This window comes from Stegostoma tigrinum, chromosome 2, assembly GCF_030684315.1.
Source record: "Stegostoma tigrinum isolate sSteTig4 chromosome 2, sSteTig4.hap1, whole genome shotgun sequence".
Classification (NCBI taxonomy): domain Eukaryota; kingdom Metazoa; phylum Chordata; class Chondrichthyes; order Orectolobiformes; family Stegostomatidae; genus Stegostoma; species Stegostoma tigrinum.
Window position 1 is genome coordinate 128,667,751 of NC_081355.1, and position 15,568 is coordinate 128,683,318.

At 39.7% G+C, this 15,568-nt stretch overlaps 1 protein-coding gene across 2 annotated transcripts in view; it reads right to left on the minus strand.

Moving 5' to 3' along the window:
* Positions 1-15,568, minus strand: part of LOC125462310 (integrin beta-1-like) — an 89,592-nt gene that overhangs the window by 46,094 nt on the left and 27,930 nt on the right. For both annotated transcript variants that reach the window (XM_048552201.2, XM_048552211.2), the window contains exons 2-3: positions 2,035-2,104; positions 527-612 (exon numbers count right to left, since the gene is read on the minus strand). In XM_048552201.2, coding sequence (XP_048408158.1) covers positions 527-612; positions 2,035-2,104 — 156 coding nt within the window. The remainder of the gene's footprint in view (positions 1-526; positions 613-2,034; positions 2,105-15,568) is intronic.

The following is a 15,568-nucleotide window of genomic DNA, read 5'->3' on the forward strand; positions in this document are numbered from 1 at the left end:
CACATGGTTGCAGTTTTAATTCCCAGCTCTATGCAACACCCAACTGTTGTTCTAACCCAGTTCCAATCCTGTTACTTTTATTAAAAATTCCTTTCTATACTTTTCTTTGAAAGAAATCAACAATACACATTCTTCCACAATCACTGGCAACTAGATAAGAATAAGGAAATATTCAAAGATAATTTCTTAATTTTTTTCATATCGAAGTATATATCAATTTTATGTATCAAAGAATGAGAAGTATGTAAAGTATTTGAGCTTTTGTTTTAAAAATTTTTTTATAGGTTAAATGCTTTCGTAAAATGTTAAAACTAAGAATGCCAGAATGTGCAGCTCTTAATCATTAATGTTGTCAAAAGGTTTTAGGCTGAATTCACTTTTGCCTGTGAACTTTTAACTTACAAACCATTAACACATTTATAGTCTATACGTATTGCATTACAGGAAAGTTACCTAAACTTGACAAGGATTACTTTTATCAATAGCAACATCTGTCTATTTCCTATTTCCATAATTGAAAACTTACATTTTTCGTGCACCATCCACAATTTCTACCAGCTTGTATACAGTCTCCACATGATTTGGCATTGGCTTTCAAACACTCACTGGGATCTGCATTTAAAAAGGCAAATTAAATTGCTGCAAACGCGTCTAGTCATTTATAATGATAGGTACTTGTTGTAGTCAGAAACATCTTGAATACCATGTTGGAAAAAGTCAACTATACCAACACATAGGCCGTAAGGAGAGATTAAAATCCTGGACCAGTTATTCAAAACAGAAAATAAGTGTAAAAATATTAATGGGATAGACAAAGAAGCCCCAGAATGTTTTTATTCGCCACAATTTCACCATTTAGCAGTTCTGTCAATAAGCAAAATGTATGTCACGGAGAGGAAATATCAGTTCAGTATCAAGTATATTTTATCATAAGATATAGGAACAGGGGTGGGCCAACTGGCCCATCAAGCCTGCTCTGCCATTCAACAAGAGCGTGGCTGATCTTTTTGTGTATTCAATTCCACTTACGCTCCTGCTAACCATAACCTATAATTCCTTTACTGCTCGAAAATCTATCTTTGCTTTAAAAACATTCAATGAGATAGCCTCAACTGCTTTACTGGGCAGGGAATCCCACCCTTTAGGTGAAGAATTTCCTCCTCAGCTCGGTACTAAATCTGCATTCCCCTATTTTGAAGCTAAGCCCCCTAGTTCTAGTTTCACCCGCCAGCAGAAACAACCTCCCTGCTTCTCTTATCGATTCTCTTCATAATTTTATGTGCTTCCATAATATCCCCCTTCAATTTGTTTCCAAAATATGCTAATGTTAATTGCATAAAATAATGCAAAGCTTAATTTCATTTAGTGTTTTAATGCGTGGCAAGGAACAGAATACAGTTACAGATTTATGCACTAGGACAGACAACTCTGTTGAAGGCAAAATGAAAATTTAGGCAACAGTGTCTGCACAGCACTACAGAGGTGCAAGTGCCCTGTTGCTATGATAAAGATAAAGAGTTTTAACATTCAGTTGAGAATCAAATAAAATTTCAAGACTGAATAATTTGCTTCAGTGAGATGCAACAGCCAACAATGGTGAAGGAAAGTGTTAAGTACAGAGTTTGAGGTGATGTTGAAGACAACAGTTTTAAACCTAAATGCTTAATCAATAACATTGTAGCTTATCAGGTATCAAAGTCGTTCAATGGCACAGACTCAACAGCACGGTTGGGAGAAGGTCAAGATACAACGGGGCATAGTCAGCATATATGTGAAAGGCAACCCATGATGTTGCAAAAAGGCAGCATTCTGATGAGGCACTGGCCACATATAGCTCTTTTGGCTGACTTGTAGTGTTGATGAACTGTAGAATAAAAAACATCTGAACTTTATTAACCCTGTTAAGATGAGGGAGTTAAATTGATAATCTTTTGGAATCACTTGTGTCATCAGAAACAATGATATTTAAAAAGGAATATTCAAGTTTGAATATCTGTTAAGTGCATAGTGATATACAGCCTTAGCCAACGTTACCTGATTGGGCAAGTCCGCCCCACATGCAACAGCAAATCAGTCCAATGTAAATGATATATTTCAAAGTCATCTGAAAGGAATAGTAGAAAAGCAATGAAAAATACAGAATCACAAAACTACCTATCCAATATCAGAACAAAGAACAGTACAGCACAGCAGATGAACAGGCCCTTCAGCTTACCATGTCTGCCCACCACTTGCTGTTACCATTCATGGCATAGATTATAAGAACAGGGAGGTCATGTTCGAGCTGCACAGAACTTTTGTTAATCTACAGCTGAAGAACTGGGTTCAGTTCTTGTCACCACATGTGGAGGATGTAATTACACTGGGTGAGGTTGGGGGTGCACTGGTGAGTCTCCAAGATGTTGCCTGCATGGAAGCAATTCAGCCATGGATAGAGGCTGGGTAAGCTCAGGTTATTTGCTTTGAGGCAGAGAAGGTTGAGGGAAAACATGCTCAAGGTGTATAAAATTATGAAGGACATGGGCAGGTAAATAGAAAGCAGCTGTTCCACTTAGTTGAAGAATCAATGACAACAGGGTGCAATTTCAAGTGAAAGGCAGGAGGTTTAGAAAAGGATTTGAGGAAAACTGTTTCCTCCCAGAGGGCAGTGAGCATCTGGAGGCACAACATAACATTGTAGCTTATCAGGTGTCAAAGAAGGATGAGCACTTGAAATATCCTAACATTCAGGGTCATGACACTCGTGCAGGGAAAGTGGGACTGGTGTAGGTATGGCAGTACAGACTCAGTGGGCCAAACGGACTCTTCTGTACTGTATGATTTTATGAAACAGGGCTGGTTTAAGAAGTACACTCCTACTTGGGCATTAAAACAAAAATAATTATGTGTTACGGATAAGATACAAATTTATAATAGCTTTTCAACCCATAGGCCATTGTACATGGGTTACATACAGAACTGCAAACTGCACATAAAGCTCTTTGTTCTGTTTCAGCGAATGTACTCAGATCATTTTATTGTGTCATGTATTTTTCTTAAAAAGTCTGCATCAGTTGGTCTTTGGTCTCAGTGGCTTATCTCCAAATAATTTATCATGCCTGCAGCTACCGAAATTGGCTTGATACTCTGAAACCTGCCTTCTTCTCAGAGGTGTGTTCCAAAGGGTCTTTTTGGATTGGACAAAAACCAGAAGTTGCTGGAAAAGCTCAGCAGGCCTGGCAGTATCTTAAGAAAAAGGCAGAGTTAACATTTTGGGTTTGGTGACCCTTTCCTCAGTCCCAATTCTGAAGAACGGTTACCGGACCCGAAACTTTAACTCTGCCTTTTTCTTCACAGATGCTGCCAGGCCTGCTGAGCTTTTCCAGCAACTTCTGGTTTTTGTTCTTGATTTACAGCTTCCACAGTTATTTCAGTTTTTTGGATTGGACATTGCTTTAATTGATGTTTGTATGAATGACTTTCAACTTTTCATTAAGACCTCACTTACTTCCTAGGATTCCCTGTCAATAATGCAAAACAGTCAATCATTTTCATGTAAAATACAGCTTGAACTTTCAACATTGAAGAATTAATTGATTACACTTCCACATATGTTTATTTAGCATTGTTTAGATTTTCATATGAAACAAGAATATAAGTGTTTAAATCTGATTCCTTTTTAAATACGGAGCGATACGATTCTACACAGTACAAATAGAAGTCTTTGGCCCATCGAGTCTGCACCAACTCTGCCAACAGCATCCCAGCCAAACCCACCACCCCTGCATTTACCATGGCTAATTCACCAAGCCTACACATCCCTGGACAAGTGGAGCAATTTAGAATGGCCAATATACTTTACCAATACATCTTTGGACCGTTCCAGGAATCCAGAGCATCCAGAGGAAACTCAGGCAGACTTGGAGTGAATGTGCAAATTCCATACAGACAGTTGCATGTAGCTGGAATCAAACCTGGTTCCTTCGTGCCGCAAGGCTGCAGTGCTAGTCAATGAGTCACCGTGCAACATATATCATTTTAAAACTTGCAACTACTGTCATTCAACTACTACATCTAGGTGGTTCCTGTTTGCCTAATGAGGACCCATCTGATTAGAACTAGCTACTAAAATCACTGACAGCAATGACTTTTAATATTTTTGCTTCCATGGCCTCTGACCTCTAAACTGTCATTATAAAAATTATACAGACCCGCCCAATAAGTCCTTTTCCCCTTTTAAAAAAAGTTATACTTAAACACAGATTTATTATTTTTGTTTTGCTTAATGTGACCAGGCAAGCTCCATTGTAAAAGCTCCAGTGCAGTAATCAAGGAGTGCTACATTGAAAGGAGGCTGGAACTGGTAGGTAGGAACAGATGACCAGTCTATGTCTTATACTAACAGGGTTGCGATGGTCTTAATAAAACCCTTCCTTAATATGCAACATTGGAGTATCTGACGTTATATAAATTAAGAAATACTCTTCTTTACAGACACAGTTTCAGTTGATTGGTGGCACTGGTTTCTTAGGGGCTGATTGTCCTTTATATATTCTTCTGCTTTATGCTCCAACTTGTAGGCAAATTAATTTGCTAATGGATCAAAGACAGAACCTATTTTCAATCTGGGGGCAGCCTATACTGCTTTCAATTAATAACTGTAAATTTGATGCAATTTTATTCTTTTCCACTACAGAAATAAACAATACCATCTCTGATGAGAAGCAAGTCCTGTATCCCAGTAATGCTGGTACCCAGAGTGAGAGGTGTAAAGAGGAAGCACACTTTTGTTGACTCTACAGCTACTGAAAGCTAATTTTCAATTAATTTGCTTCTGTTTCATATCAAATAAATTGAGGGAATCTGCTTTTTGTTGCTGTTGGTGATAACTTCAAAATTAGGTCAGTCCCAGTGTACACTACTCTCTGTAACAGTTTGTACTAGTTGTTTTTGCAGAATTCTGTGGAAACATCTCACAGACCAACAAACCATCTGACCACTGGTTGAGAAATCCTGATTTAGAGTGACAATGAGAGTGGCACCAGGTATTATCAGACAATTATGCAATTTTAGCAAGTTACAATGAAGATAACAGAACACCCATTCTAACAGCAAAGTGGTCAATTTTACCTCAATTACTAAATTCAAGATATTGAATTAAAGGGTCAATGTAATAAGTCAGATTGAATATAAGAACAATTTGTAACCAAACTGCAGTAGAAGTTACCGTTAAAGACATTTCAATAATTGAGGCAGCTTTGCTGAAAGCAGGTGTGCAGAGAACTTCTGAAGTAGTTCAAAACAGGGTAACCAATGCAATATCTCAAAACTAAATAACTGGGCAAAACTGTACACTAAAGATAAGCAGGTACTATAACGCAACAAAAATAAAAATCACATTCACATAGTGCCTAAATTGCCCTAAGGGATGAGATGATGGAGATAAAGTTATATTACCAGAAAGTTCCACTAAGTACTTTTAAGAAGGATCTTGAAGGGGAGTGGATGACAGAATGGCAAGAAAGGAAACTTGTGTAGTTGTATAACACCTTCCAGAATATCGTGTCATTAAATAATATTGAAGAAGTGTAGGTACTTGTTTTGCAGAGAACCAGAGCAGTCAATGTGCGCATAGTTAAGTCCCACAAACAACGCAATAAAAAACTGTTAATCCACTCTAATGAAAATGATGTAAGTTATTGGTTAGGAAAAAAGCGAGAGCTGCTCAAATGCCTCAGTTTAGTACCTCAACCAAAAGATGACAGCTCTGAAGCCTAGCACACAGACACTCATACTGCATTGAAATATCAACTTAGATTGTGCACTCGTCTCAGAGTTGTAACTTCTACGGCTACCTCTGACTCAGAAGCAGAATGTCATCACCAAAGCAAGGCTGACATTAGGGATGTTAGGTATGGAAACCAGAAAATGACAAACAGCAAACCGCTCAACTTTAATAATAGGAAAAGAGTGTACACAAGATGCTATAATCAATCAATATGGAGAGACTGGGGAAATACAACATAGACATTAGACACAGACAAAGTGAGATTATGGAGATATTTAATACAAGAAAAATAAATTTTAAATTGGCTATATTTGGGGCAATATGCAAGTGGAAGAAAACCTTGGCTGTTCACATTTATTAAATTTTGCACAATTACTCAACGTTCAGGATGCAATTTATCCTTTTATTTTCAAGTATTTTTGTTGAAAAGAACTTATAATGATAAATCAGATGAACTGAGGTTTTGTTTTATTCTTTTTAAAACTCAATTTATTCAGGGACCAAGGCGACGCTGGAAACATTACACTCATTTACCGGTGTAGGGCAAATAAAGTGGAATGGATCTAACTGCTGCTGCCCTTGTAGTGATTGTGCTTATTATAGTTTTGACAGGGAACTCCAGAACATGGCTCCAGTGACAATAATGACAAGGCAATATATGCTGGAGGCAGGACATTATAATTTGAAGATGTTAGCATTACTATGAATTTTCTGCTCTCAACTTTGTAGCGAAATTCACAGATGAGGGACGCTATTTAAATACATTTGGTGAGTTGTTACAGTTCAATGGCAGACTGCCAATCAAGCCAACTAAATATTTATGATCAGTTACACTTCTTTTAATGACAACATAATTCTGTAAGTGATTTTCTTTTAACTTTTTAAGCAGCACACAACTGCCGAATTTTCTTCTCAAAAACTTTTTCAACACTCTTCCAAACTTCACTTCAAATTAACTAGAAAAATAAACTGTACGGCTATCAGTTTTAAAAAAGCACACATTACTCATTACACACTGAACTCTATCCTCAATCCTCAAGCTCTTCAATAAAAACGTACTTTCATGAAGATCATTTCTTCATTTTATTCTAGAAAAGACTGTTGAGGTTGGTTGGCTCACCGAGCTGGTTTGTTGTTTTGCAGACGCTTTGTTACTGTGCTGGTAACATCCTCAGTGCAGCCTCCGATGAAGCGTCGGTGTTTTCCCGGCTGGTTTCTAAACTCTGGATTGCCTCGCTTCCGGGTTTCCTCCATAGTGGAATGTATATAAGGTAGAGTTCAATGTGTTTATTAACAGCATGTTTCGTGGAGTGCCATGCTTCCAGGAATTCTTGTGCTCGTCTCTGCCTAGTCTGTTCCAGGAACTTGGTGTTGTTCCAGTCGAAATCGTGGTTCTCCTTGTCTACGTGGATTGAGATGAGCACATATTGGTCAATTTTGTAGCCAGTTGTTCATGTACTCTTTTGTTAGTTTCCTTCCTGTTTGCCCAACGTAGGTGTTTCCGCAGTCCCTGCAAAAGATTTTGTAGATGACATTGGTCCTGTCCATGGCAGGGCGTGGGTCTTTAGCTCCTACACGAACAACATGAGGAAGGTTCTACATGCCCTGACACACTCATCACACTATCCTACATCAGGAATATGTCGGAACTCACCAAAAGACTCCCATGACCGCAGGGCATTGGAGTGGCACACAAGCCCACTTCAACCTTACCCGAACTAAAGACCCACGCCCTGCCAAGGACAGGACCAAATGTCATGGCCCAAATCCCCTGCAGAGACTGTGAGAAACAGTACAATCGGACAAACAGGAAGGAAACTAACAACAAGAGCACATGAACACCAACTGGCTACAAAAAGACACGACCAATACGGTCACATCTCAATCCACGTGGACAAGGAGAATCACCACTTCGACTGGGGCAACACCATGATCCTGGGACAGGCTGGGCAGAGACAAGTACGAAAATTCCTGGAAGCAGGACACTCCACAAAGCGTGCTATTAATAAATACATTGAACTCAACCCCATATAACATTCCATTAGGAAGGAAAACATGAAGTGAAGCAAACCATCTCAACGGACCCCAGAGTTTAAAAACCAGGCGGGAAAACACACCGACACTCCATCGGAGGCTGCACCGAGGATGTTACCCAGCATGGTAACGAAACGTCTGCGAAACAACAGACCAGCTTGGCGAGCCAGCCAACCAACCTCAACACCCACAACCTGAGCTACAGATTACTCCAAAAATCTAGTAAAGGCTATACAAGTTACTTCTATGTGCAGTTAGAGGTAGGCCGATAGGGCAGCCATAGTATGCCTAGGTTGCAGTACATTTAAACTTAAGTGTGCATTGCTTTCAAAATTGTGTAAATGGTACACAAGTGATACTTCCTAACAAACAAGTTCATTTTCTCCTCATCTTAGCTGTAGTGCGTCCAAACCCAATTTTTCTGACAAGGTTCCGGCCCAAAAACAGGCACTGATGAAAGACTGACAAGGCCTTCCATATATTTGTCAAGTCTACTGAAACATTACACCAACATGCACACTTGATCCATATCAAGTTGAGCAAAGTAAAAGCTTTAAAACAGTCAATTCAGCTTTGATGCATTCCGCATGCTTTTGAATCTAGCAGTTTTTATAAAATGGATTAGCTAATCATTAACTGCTGACCTTGATGCAGACTACAAGTTAGTACAGGAAGGCTGACATTTCGGGTCTAGACCCTTCTTCAGAAATCGGGGAGGAGAAGAGGGTTCCGAAATAAATAGGAAGAGAGGGGGGGGGAAGGCAGATAGAAGATGGATAGAGGAGAAGATAGGTGGGGAGGAGACAAACAGGTCAAAGAGGTGGGGATGGAGCCAGTAAAGGTGAGTGTAGGTGTGGAGATAAAGAGGAGATAGGTCAGTCCAGGGAGGACGGACAGGTCGGGGGGGGGGGGGAAGAGTGGGGGGGTGAGGTTAGGAGGTGGGAGGAGGGGATAGGCCAGAAGGACAGGTTAGGGACGCAGGGACAAGCTGGACTGGTTTTGAAGCTTGTGAAGTCCACACTGATGCCATTTGGGCTATAAGACTCCCAAGCAGAATAGGATTTGCTGTTCGGTGCAACCTTCGAGTAGCATTGCTGTGGCACTGCAGGAGGCCCAGGATGGACATGTTGTCTGCAGAATGGGAGGGCAAGTTGAAATGGTTCGCGACTGAGAAGTGCAGTTGTTCAGTGCAAACCGAGTGTAGGTGTTCTGCAAAGGCTGAGATGTGTGTCAAAGTGAAAAGTAAAATTTCCAATACTTCCAAATTTAATTAAAGAAAGGCCTTTACTTTAAAGTAAAAATAATTCTCAAAATCTGGGCATAGCTGGCAAGGTTGCAGTGGATTGCTCTTCCCATTTTCCCCAAGGGCTGTTTTCCAAAACCACAGGCAATGAATGCTGGCCAAGCCAGCAACGCCTGCATTTGCTGAATGAAGAAAAAAAATCTGCATTTTGTTAACAGTAGTTTGCTAAATCACAGAGGCAGGGCCAAGACCACTATCAGACACTAGACTCATACAGACCATTGTAGAGGAGATATCAGGTTTTGCTGCTTTAAAGAGGAATTGAAATTTTCTGAATATTCAATAAGTTTATGGTTACCCTTAATGATAACAACCTAATGTTTATTTTTAAACCTGAATTCAAACTTTCAAATCTTCATGGCAGGTTCTGAACTTGCATTATCTGTTTGACAAGTCAATCCTATTTAGTCCAATAACATCCACTACAGTGCTGCACGGCTGTTACTGCTGGTACTTTTGTGCTATATTAAAAATTCTACAACAGGAGAAATTTATAAAACGGAAACAATTACACAACCCAACTTTTGTGAAGTGGCACAAATCTCTGGGTTGAATCAAATATTACTGCCAGTTCACTGAAGAAATTTTCTAAACCACACTCGAGTGGAATGAGCAATTAAAGATTTCCAAGTGCTTCTTTCCAAAATACAATTTATTGAAAACTGTTCTGTTCAGATATTGCCCGACAATAATACTGCACAAGGTCAGACTCAACATTGCTGTTCCCACTTAACCAGCTTCCTTCCCCAAACTGTCATCACAGTTCAAATCTGTTTACATGAAAATCAAAGGGATGTTAACAATCATGTCCAACAAACTTGAGGGCATACATTTACAAAGGGTTTACAGACCCAAGTTCTTGGATTTCCAACATTAATAAATTCATGGGCACCAAACCATTTGGATGCACAACAGGACAGTCTTCATGCATATTGTTAAGATCAACCCCAACAAGGCTTCCTAATTTACTGCAGTTGGAGACAGGATGCATTACACGGTCAAGATCCCAGCTGAGGAGAGACGAAGTCAGTCTACCTTCTTTATTTACTGATCGCCTTGGTTAGTTGCAACAAGGCTAATATATAAAGATCCTACCCTCAGTGGCACACTTTTTCATGACAAAATGAATTTAAAATTAGCCTATTTTACCAGGCTTTCTTCAGTTAGTAAAAGAACATGTTTATTACTTAATAAATTGTGAAGAAATAATAAGATATAGATCAGAAATAAGCAGAGAGGCTAAAATAGGTGAAAAGATACGTCAGTCTCTCGAATGTTGGAGAATAATATAGAGGAACATTGCAGCATTAAGTTGGATAGTACCAGTAGCACTTGCACTGATATGCAAGAGGTTGACAAAGATTTTTGGTTTTACAGATCTGCAGGAAGGCCTTTATCCTGTTTTGACTGTGGTTTCACTTGTGTCTGGCTACAGCAAAGAGAGGAAGTTCCCTCACTCTTCAATTGTACATGCAGTGCAAGGATGCCTTGGTATCTTCTCAGCTGTGACACTTAACACTCACAGACCAGGGTTGAAAGTGGCTGTTAACCAAAAACCCCTTAAGCTGCATGGCTGCTTATGCACACCACAAATCTGCTGATTGGTGTGCAGACAGACTGACTTCTGGTTGAGAAGTTGCGGCTACTAAGTTGTGACCTCAGAAGTCCACACTGTTGTAGAAAGGATTAGAAGAGACATGGCTTTTTACCTGTATTCTTGTGAAGTCTTCAAAGGGGATTAATAGTAAGATGTCTTGCATAAAAATGTTTTCTCAAATCATGTTGCTTATACTAAGACCACTCACAGGAAATTATATTTCAGTTTGCAGTGTGTGTCTCTTTTTGAAGCCCTTCTGACTGAAGCTTCCTGACACTTTACAAGGTGCAACATTACAAAGATCTCTCTTCAGATAAGTGCCAAAGATAGCGACTGAAGTTAAGAACCCCCACATTACAATTACAAGTTTAATATGTTCCTAAAACTTGAGTTCTGATCTGTCATTGTGACAATATCATGTAATTACTTACATTGGTAGACGTTCGGCGACAGAAATAAGGTACTACAATTACTAGACATCCATAATATGGACTATTGCGTGCTCTTACCATATATACTTATGTGGCAAAAAAAATACATATGGATACACAAACTGAATGAGATCTAGACTTGGTTTATTTGCAGAGGACTGAGGCTGTCCAAACAGACTACCAGAGTTAATGGTTCAGAAACCATTCAGCATACTAGAATATGTTCTTTTGATAGCTCAAGGGGAGACAATAAATGGACTTGGGAGAAAAATTGATTGCTTGAATGAGTACCACCACTACTGTGAAGGGCAGACAATGAATTGGTGGGCCAAATGATCTGCACTGTAATCTATGTGTAATTCCTTAAATGAGCTACTCTAAGTGTTTATGCAATAGCCCGTTTTCTTTGGAAAGACAACCGATTTCTCTGCTTTTGAGATGGCTTGAAGAGGACTCACCAGAAATTCAAAATCAAGACAAGCCTCCATGACACTCCATAATTTAGTATACTCCAAGATAAATTTGCATTGCTGGATATCCATAATATGGACTATCTGCGATTTGAATCATGGTGATTGGTGCTGTACATTGTGCAAACATCCCCACTCCTAACTTTATGACGAAAGGAAGGCCACTGATAAGCAGCTGAAGATGGTTGGGCCTAGCCACTATCCTGAATGACAGTTGTCCCGGAGCGGAGATAACTGACCAACTACAATCATAACCATCTTCCTATGTGCCACGTATGACACTAACTAATGAGAGATCCTCCCCACACCATTCCAACTGCCTACAGTTTTGCTAGTATTGCTTGATGCCACAGTCAAATGCAGCTTTGACGTCAAGGGCAGTTACTCTCGTACCTCTGGGTATTCAGCTGCTTTCTCTATGTTTGAACTAAGGCTGTGATGAGGTCAGGGGTTGAGTAGCACTGGCAGAACCCAAATTGGATGATTACCAGATGCTGCTCGATTGCATTGTGATGATGCCTTCCGTCACTTTGCTTATGATCAAGAGTAGATTGACAAGGCAGTAACTAGCTGGGTTGGATGTATTCTGCTGAGTGTACAGGAAGTATCTGGGCAATTTTCCAGGTTGTTGGGTAGATGCCAGCGTCACAGCAGCACTGGAACAGCTAGACTAGGGGTGCAACAACTTCTGGAGCATAATTCTTCACTACAATTGATGGAGAGCTGTCAGGGCCCACAGACTTTGCAGTATCTGGTACCTTGAACATTTTCTTGATAAAATGTGGAGGTGAATTGAATTGATTGAAAACTGGCATCTGTAATGCTGGGGACATAGAACTTAGAAAGTTACAGCACAGTACAGGCCCTTCGGCCCTCGATGTTTTGCTGACCTGTGAAACCAATCTGAAGCCCATCTAACCTACACTATTCCATTATCATCCATATGTTTATCCAATGACCATTTAAATGCCTTTAAACTTGGTGAGTCTACTACTGTTGCAGGCTGGGCATTCCACGCCCTTACTACTCTGAGTAAAGAAACTACCTCTGACATCTGTCCTATATCTATCAATCACCCCTCAATTTAAAGCTATGTCCCCTCCTGCTAGACATCACCAGAGGAAAAAGGCTCTCACTGTCCACCCTATCTAATCCCCTGATCATCTTGTATGTCTCTATTATGTTGCCTCTTAACCTTCTTCTCTCTAAGACCTTCCCCCTCCATACCAGGCAACATCCTGGTAAATCTCCTCTGTACCCTTTCCAATGCTTCCACATCTTTCCTATAATGCGGCGACCAGAACTGTACACAATACTCCAAGTGTGGCCGCACCAGAGTTTTGTACAGCTGCAACATGACCTCATAACTCTGAAACTCAATGCCTCTACCAATAAAACCTAACACACCATACGCCTTCTTAACAACCCTATCAACCTGGGTGGCAACAACTACTCAGCAATAGTGGCTGAAAATGGTTGGGGATGGTTGTCTTTTGCACTGACGTGCTGGGCCTGGGTCTAGGCCCGAAACGTCAGCTTTTGCGCTCCTAAGATGCTGCTTGGCCTGTGTTCATCCAGCTCTACGCTTTGTTATCTCGGATTCTCCAGCATCTGCAATTCCCATTATCTCTAATACGCTATTAAAAGGCTTGCGTGGATTGTTTGGTTTTCCAGTGCCTACTTTGAATAAAGTTTCTTCTGTCAAGAAACACAATGACAATTCTTTATATATTTACTAATGTGGTTTTATAATTCATTGTAAATGTTTAAAGTGGGGAATCCACAAACGTGAGCATTTCTGCATGCTTATTTACTAATGTGGTTTTATAATTCATTGTAAATGTTTAAAGTGGGGAATCCACAAACGTGAGCATTTCTGCATGCTTATTATTGAAATCGTTTAAATCTATGCACAGAAATGTTTGACAAGCCTGCAAAAGTCCCTTTAGTAATAAGCAACTCCATTCTGGAATAGATAAGATTGTACAATTTGCAGGATTCAGCTCAACTTGTGAAATCTTTTCATAAAATCTGAAATCAAAGAAGATTACTGATTGTGCCAAGAGGCCATAGCAATAGGTAACAAAATGGTGGACTGGATCAGCGGTTTGTTATAGTACTAAATTTAGAAGGAATATTTACTAGACGTGTAATGTTCAAAAGAATGGCTGTGCTTAACTAGTATCTGAAGATCAATCTGATTATAAAACCAAAATCAGTGATGATTTATTGAATATAGTCTTACTCAGAAGTGCTATGTCTTAACTGTGGATTTAGACAGCATTTACTTAATGCAAGTGTGGTAATCAGGTGCATGTGAAATGAAATAATATAAATGAAATAAGACCAAAAATTTGTTACTGTTAATGCTGTTGACGTGGGAACAGTAAATCATGGAAATTGCCAATATAACTCAGTCACATAATCAGGCATACAAATGAAATTCAACAGAAACTTAAGCCTTCGACAGCCACAAAAGATTTCGCAGGCATATAATGAAAGGAATTCAATTAATAGAAAAATAATTCAAACAAGGATGGTCTCCAACGTCAGCATATCTTTCCTTAGATAAGGGGGATAGTGCTTCAGATACCCAGCTACTTGATACTAGAAACTTATTCATGGCAGATTCTTTTCCGATTAATATTTACTCCCTAGACATCTTTAAAACAGATTATCTGGTCATTTGGTTCCTTGCAGTTGGAGGGATCTTGCCTTGTTTCCTATGATTCTATTGTTACCACAAGTATCAAAAAGTAATCAGTTGTAAAAACATGCAGAGATTTCGAAAAGGTTCTATATGCATCCAAATCTTTCCATGCAGAGTACAACAATAAATTTTAACTTCTGTTTCAATATAGCCAACTGGAGAGCAATATGTTGGACAAATGCAGAAACCTGTAGTCCCTTTAAAACTGAAATGTTCTAGTATTTCCAATGCAGCATGAAAGCAAGTCACAGCATTTATTACTTTCCCCACACAATTTTCAACAAAATGACGAAAGGAAAGTGACAATAAATACCACTGAAGTCACTACACTCTATAAGCTGGTTTTTAATAAATATTGGTACCCTTATGTATGCTTCATTATAGTTGTTTTAGGAGAATAAGAGTTTTGTTCCCAAAAAGAATGTAAACTAACTTTCAGATGAAGATAGAGCAAGGGGTCAAAGGATTTTTAAAAAAAAATTGTAGGTAGTTGTTCACCGCTCATTGGCACCGTGGGGATTGTTTTTGGGCATGGCTTTGCACATCAAGTGTTCAAGGCCAGACTTTATAGGGGACAATCTTGTGCAGGAAAATGGGTCAAGAGAACCAAAGGAAGAGCTCTACAACGTTTTAACTACATTAGACGTTGCATTCACAATTTTAATGAGATCAACACACTCCGTGCTAACTGCTTTTTAATCCTCTGGTATCAGTAAACTGAGGTCACCACGAAGGTCCCAGCTTCTCAACCATGACCCTCATTCAAGGCACGGTGATCCTCACGTTAACCCACCAACTCTCTTTAGAGAGAGAGAGACACAGACAGCAGCCCTGTGGCCCTTTGGGACCACGACAACTTTATCTTTCATCAATCAGTCAACCATCCTCAATTGTCACAAATTGTATAGCATTTCTGTCTGACAAAAAATGTAAATATTGAAACCGCTACTTCTTAAACTTATACAGTAGAATCCCCAGTGTGGAAACAGGGCATTCCGCCACACAAGTCCACACCAACCCTCCAAAGAGCATTCCACCCAGTCCCATCTCCCTACTCTATCCCTGCATTTCCCATGCCTAATGCACAAGAATTTTCTGGACAGGGCCTTCAGCAAGGTCATTACACTGAGGATACCAAAAGAGAGAAGGGGGATGTTGATGATTAAGGAAGACATGAATGAGGTACAAGAGACCCCAGGGGAAGTACCTATCATAAACAGGTTGACTATCTGTGCTCCTGAGATGCTGCTGGGCCT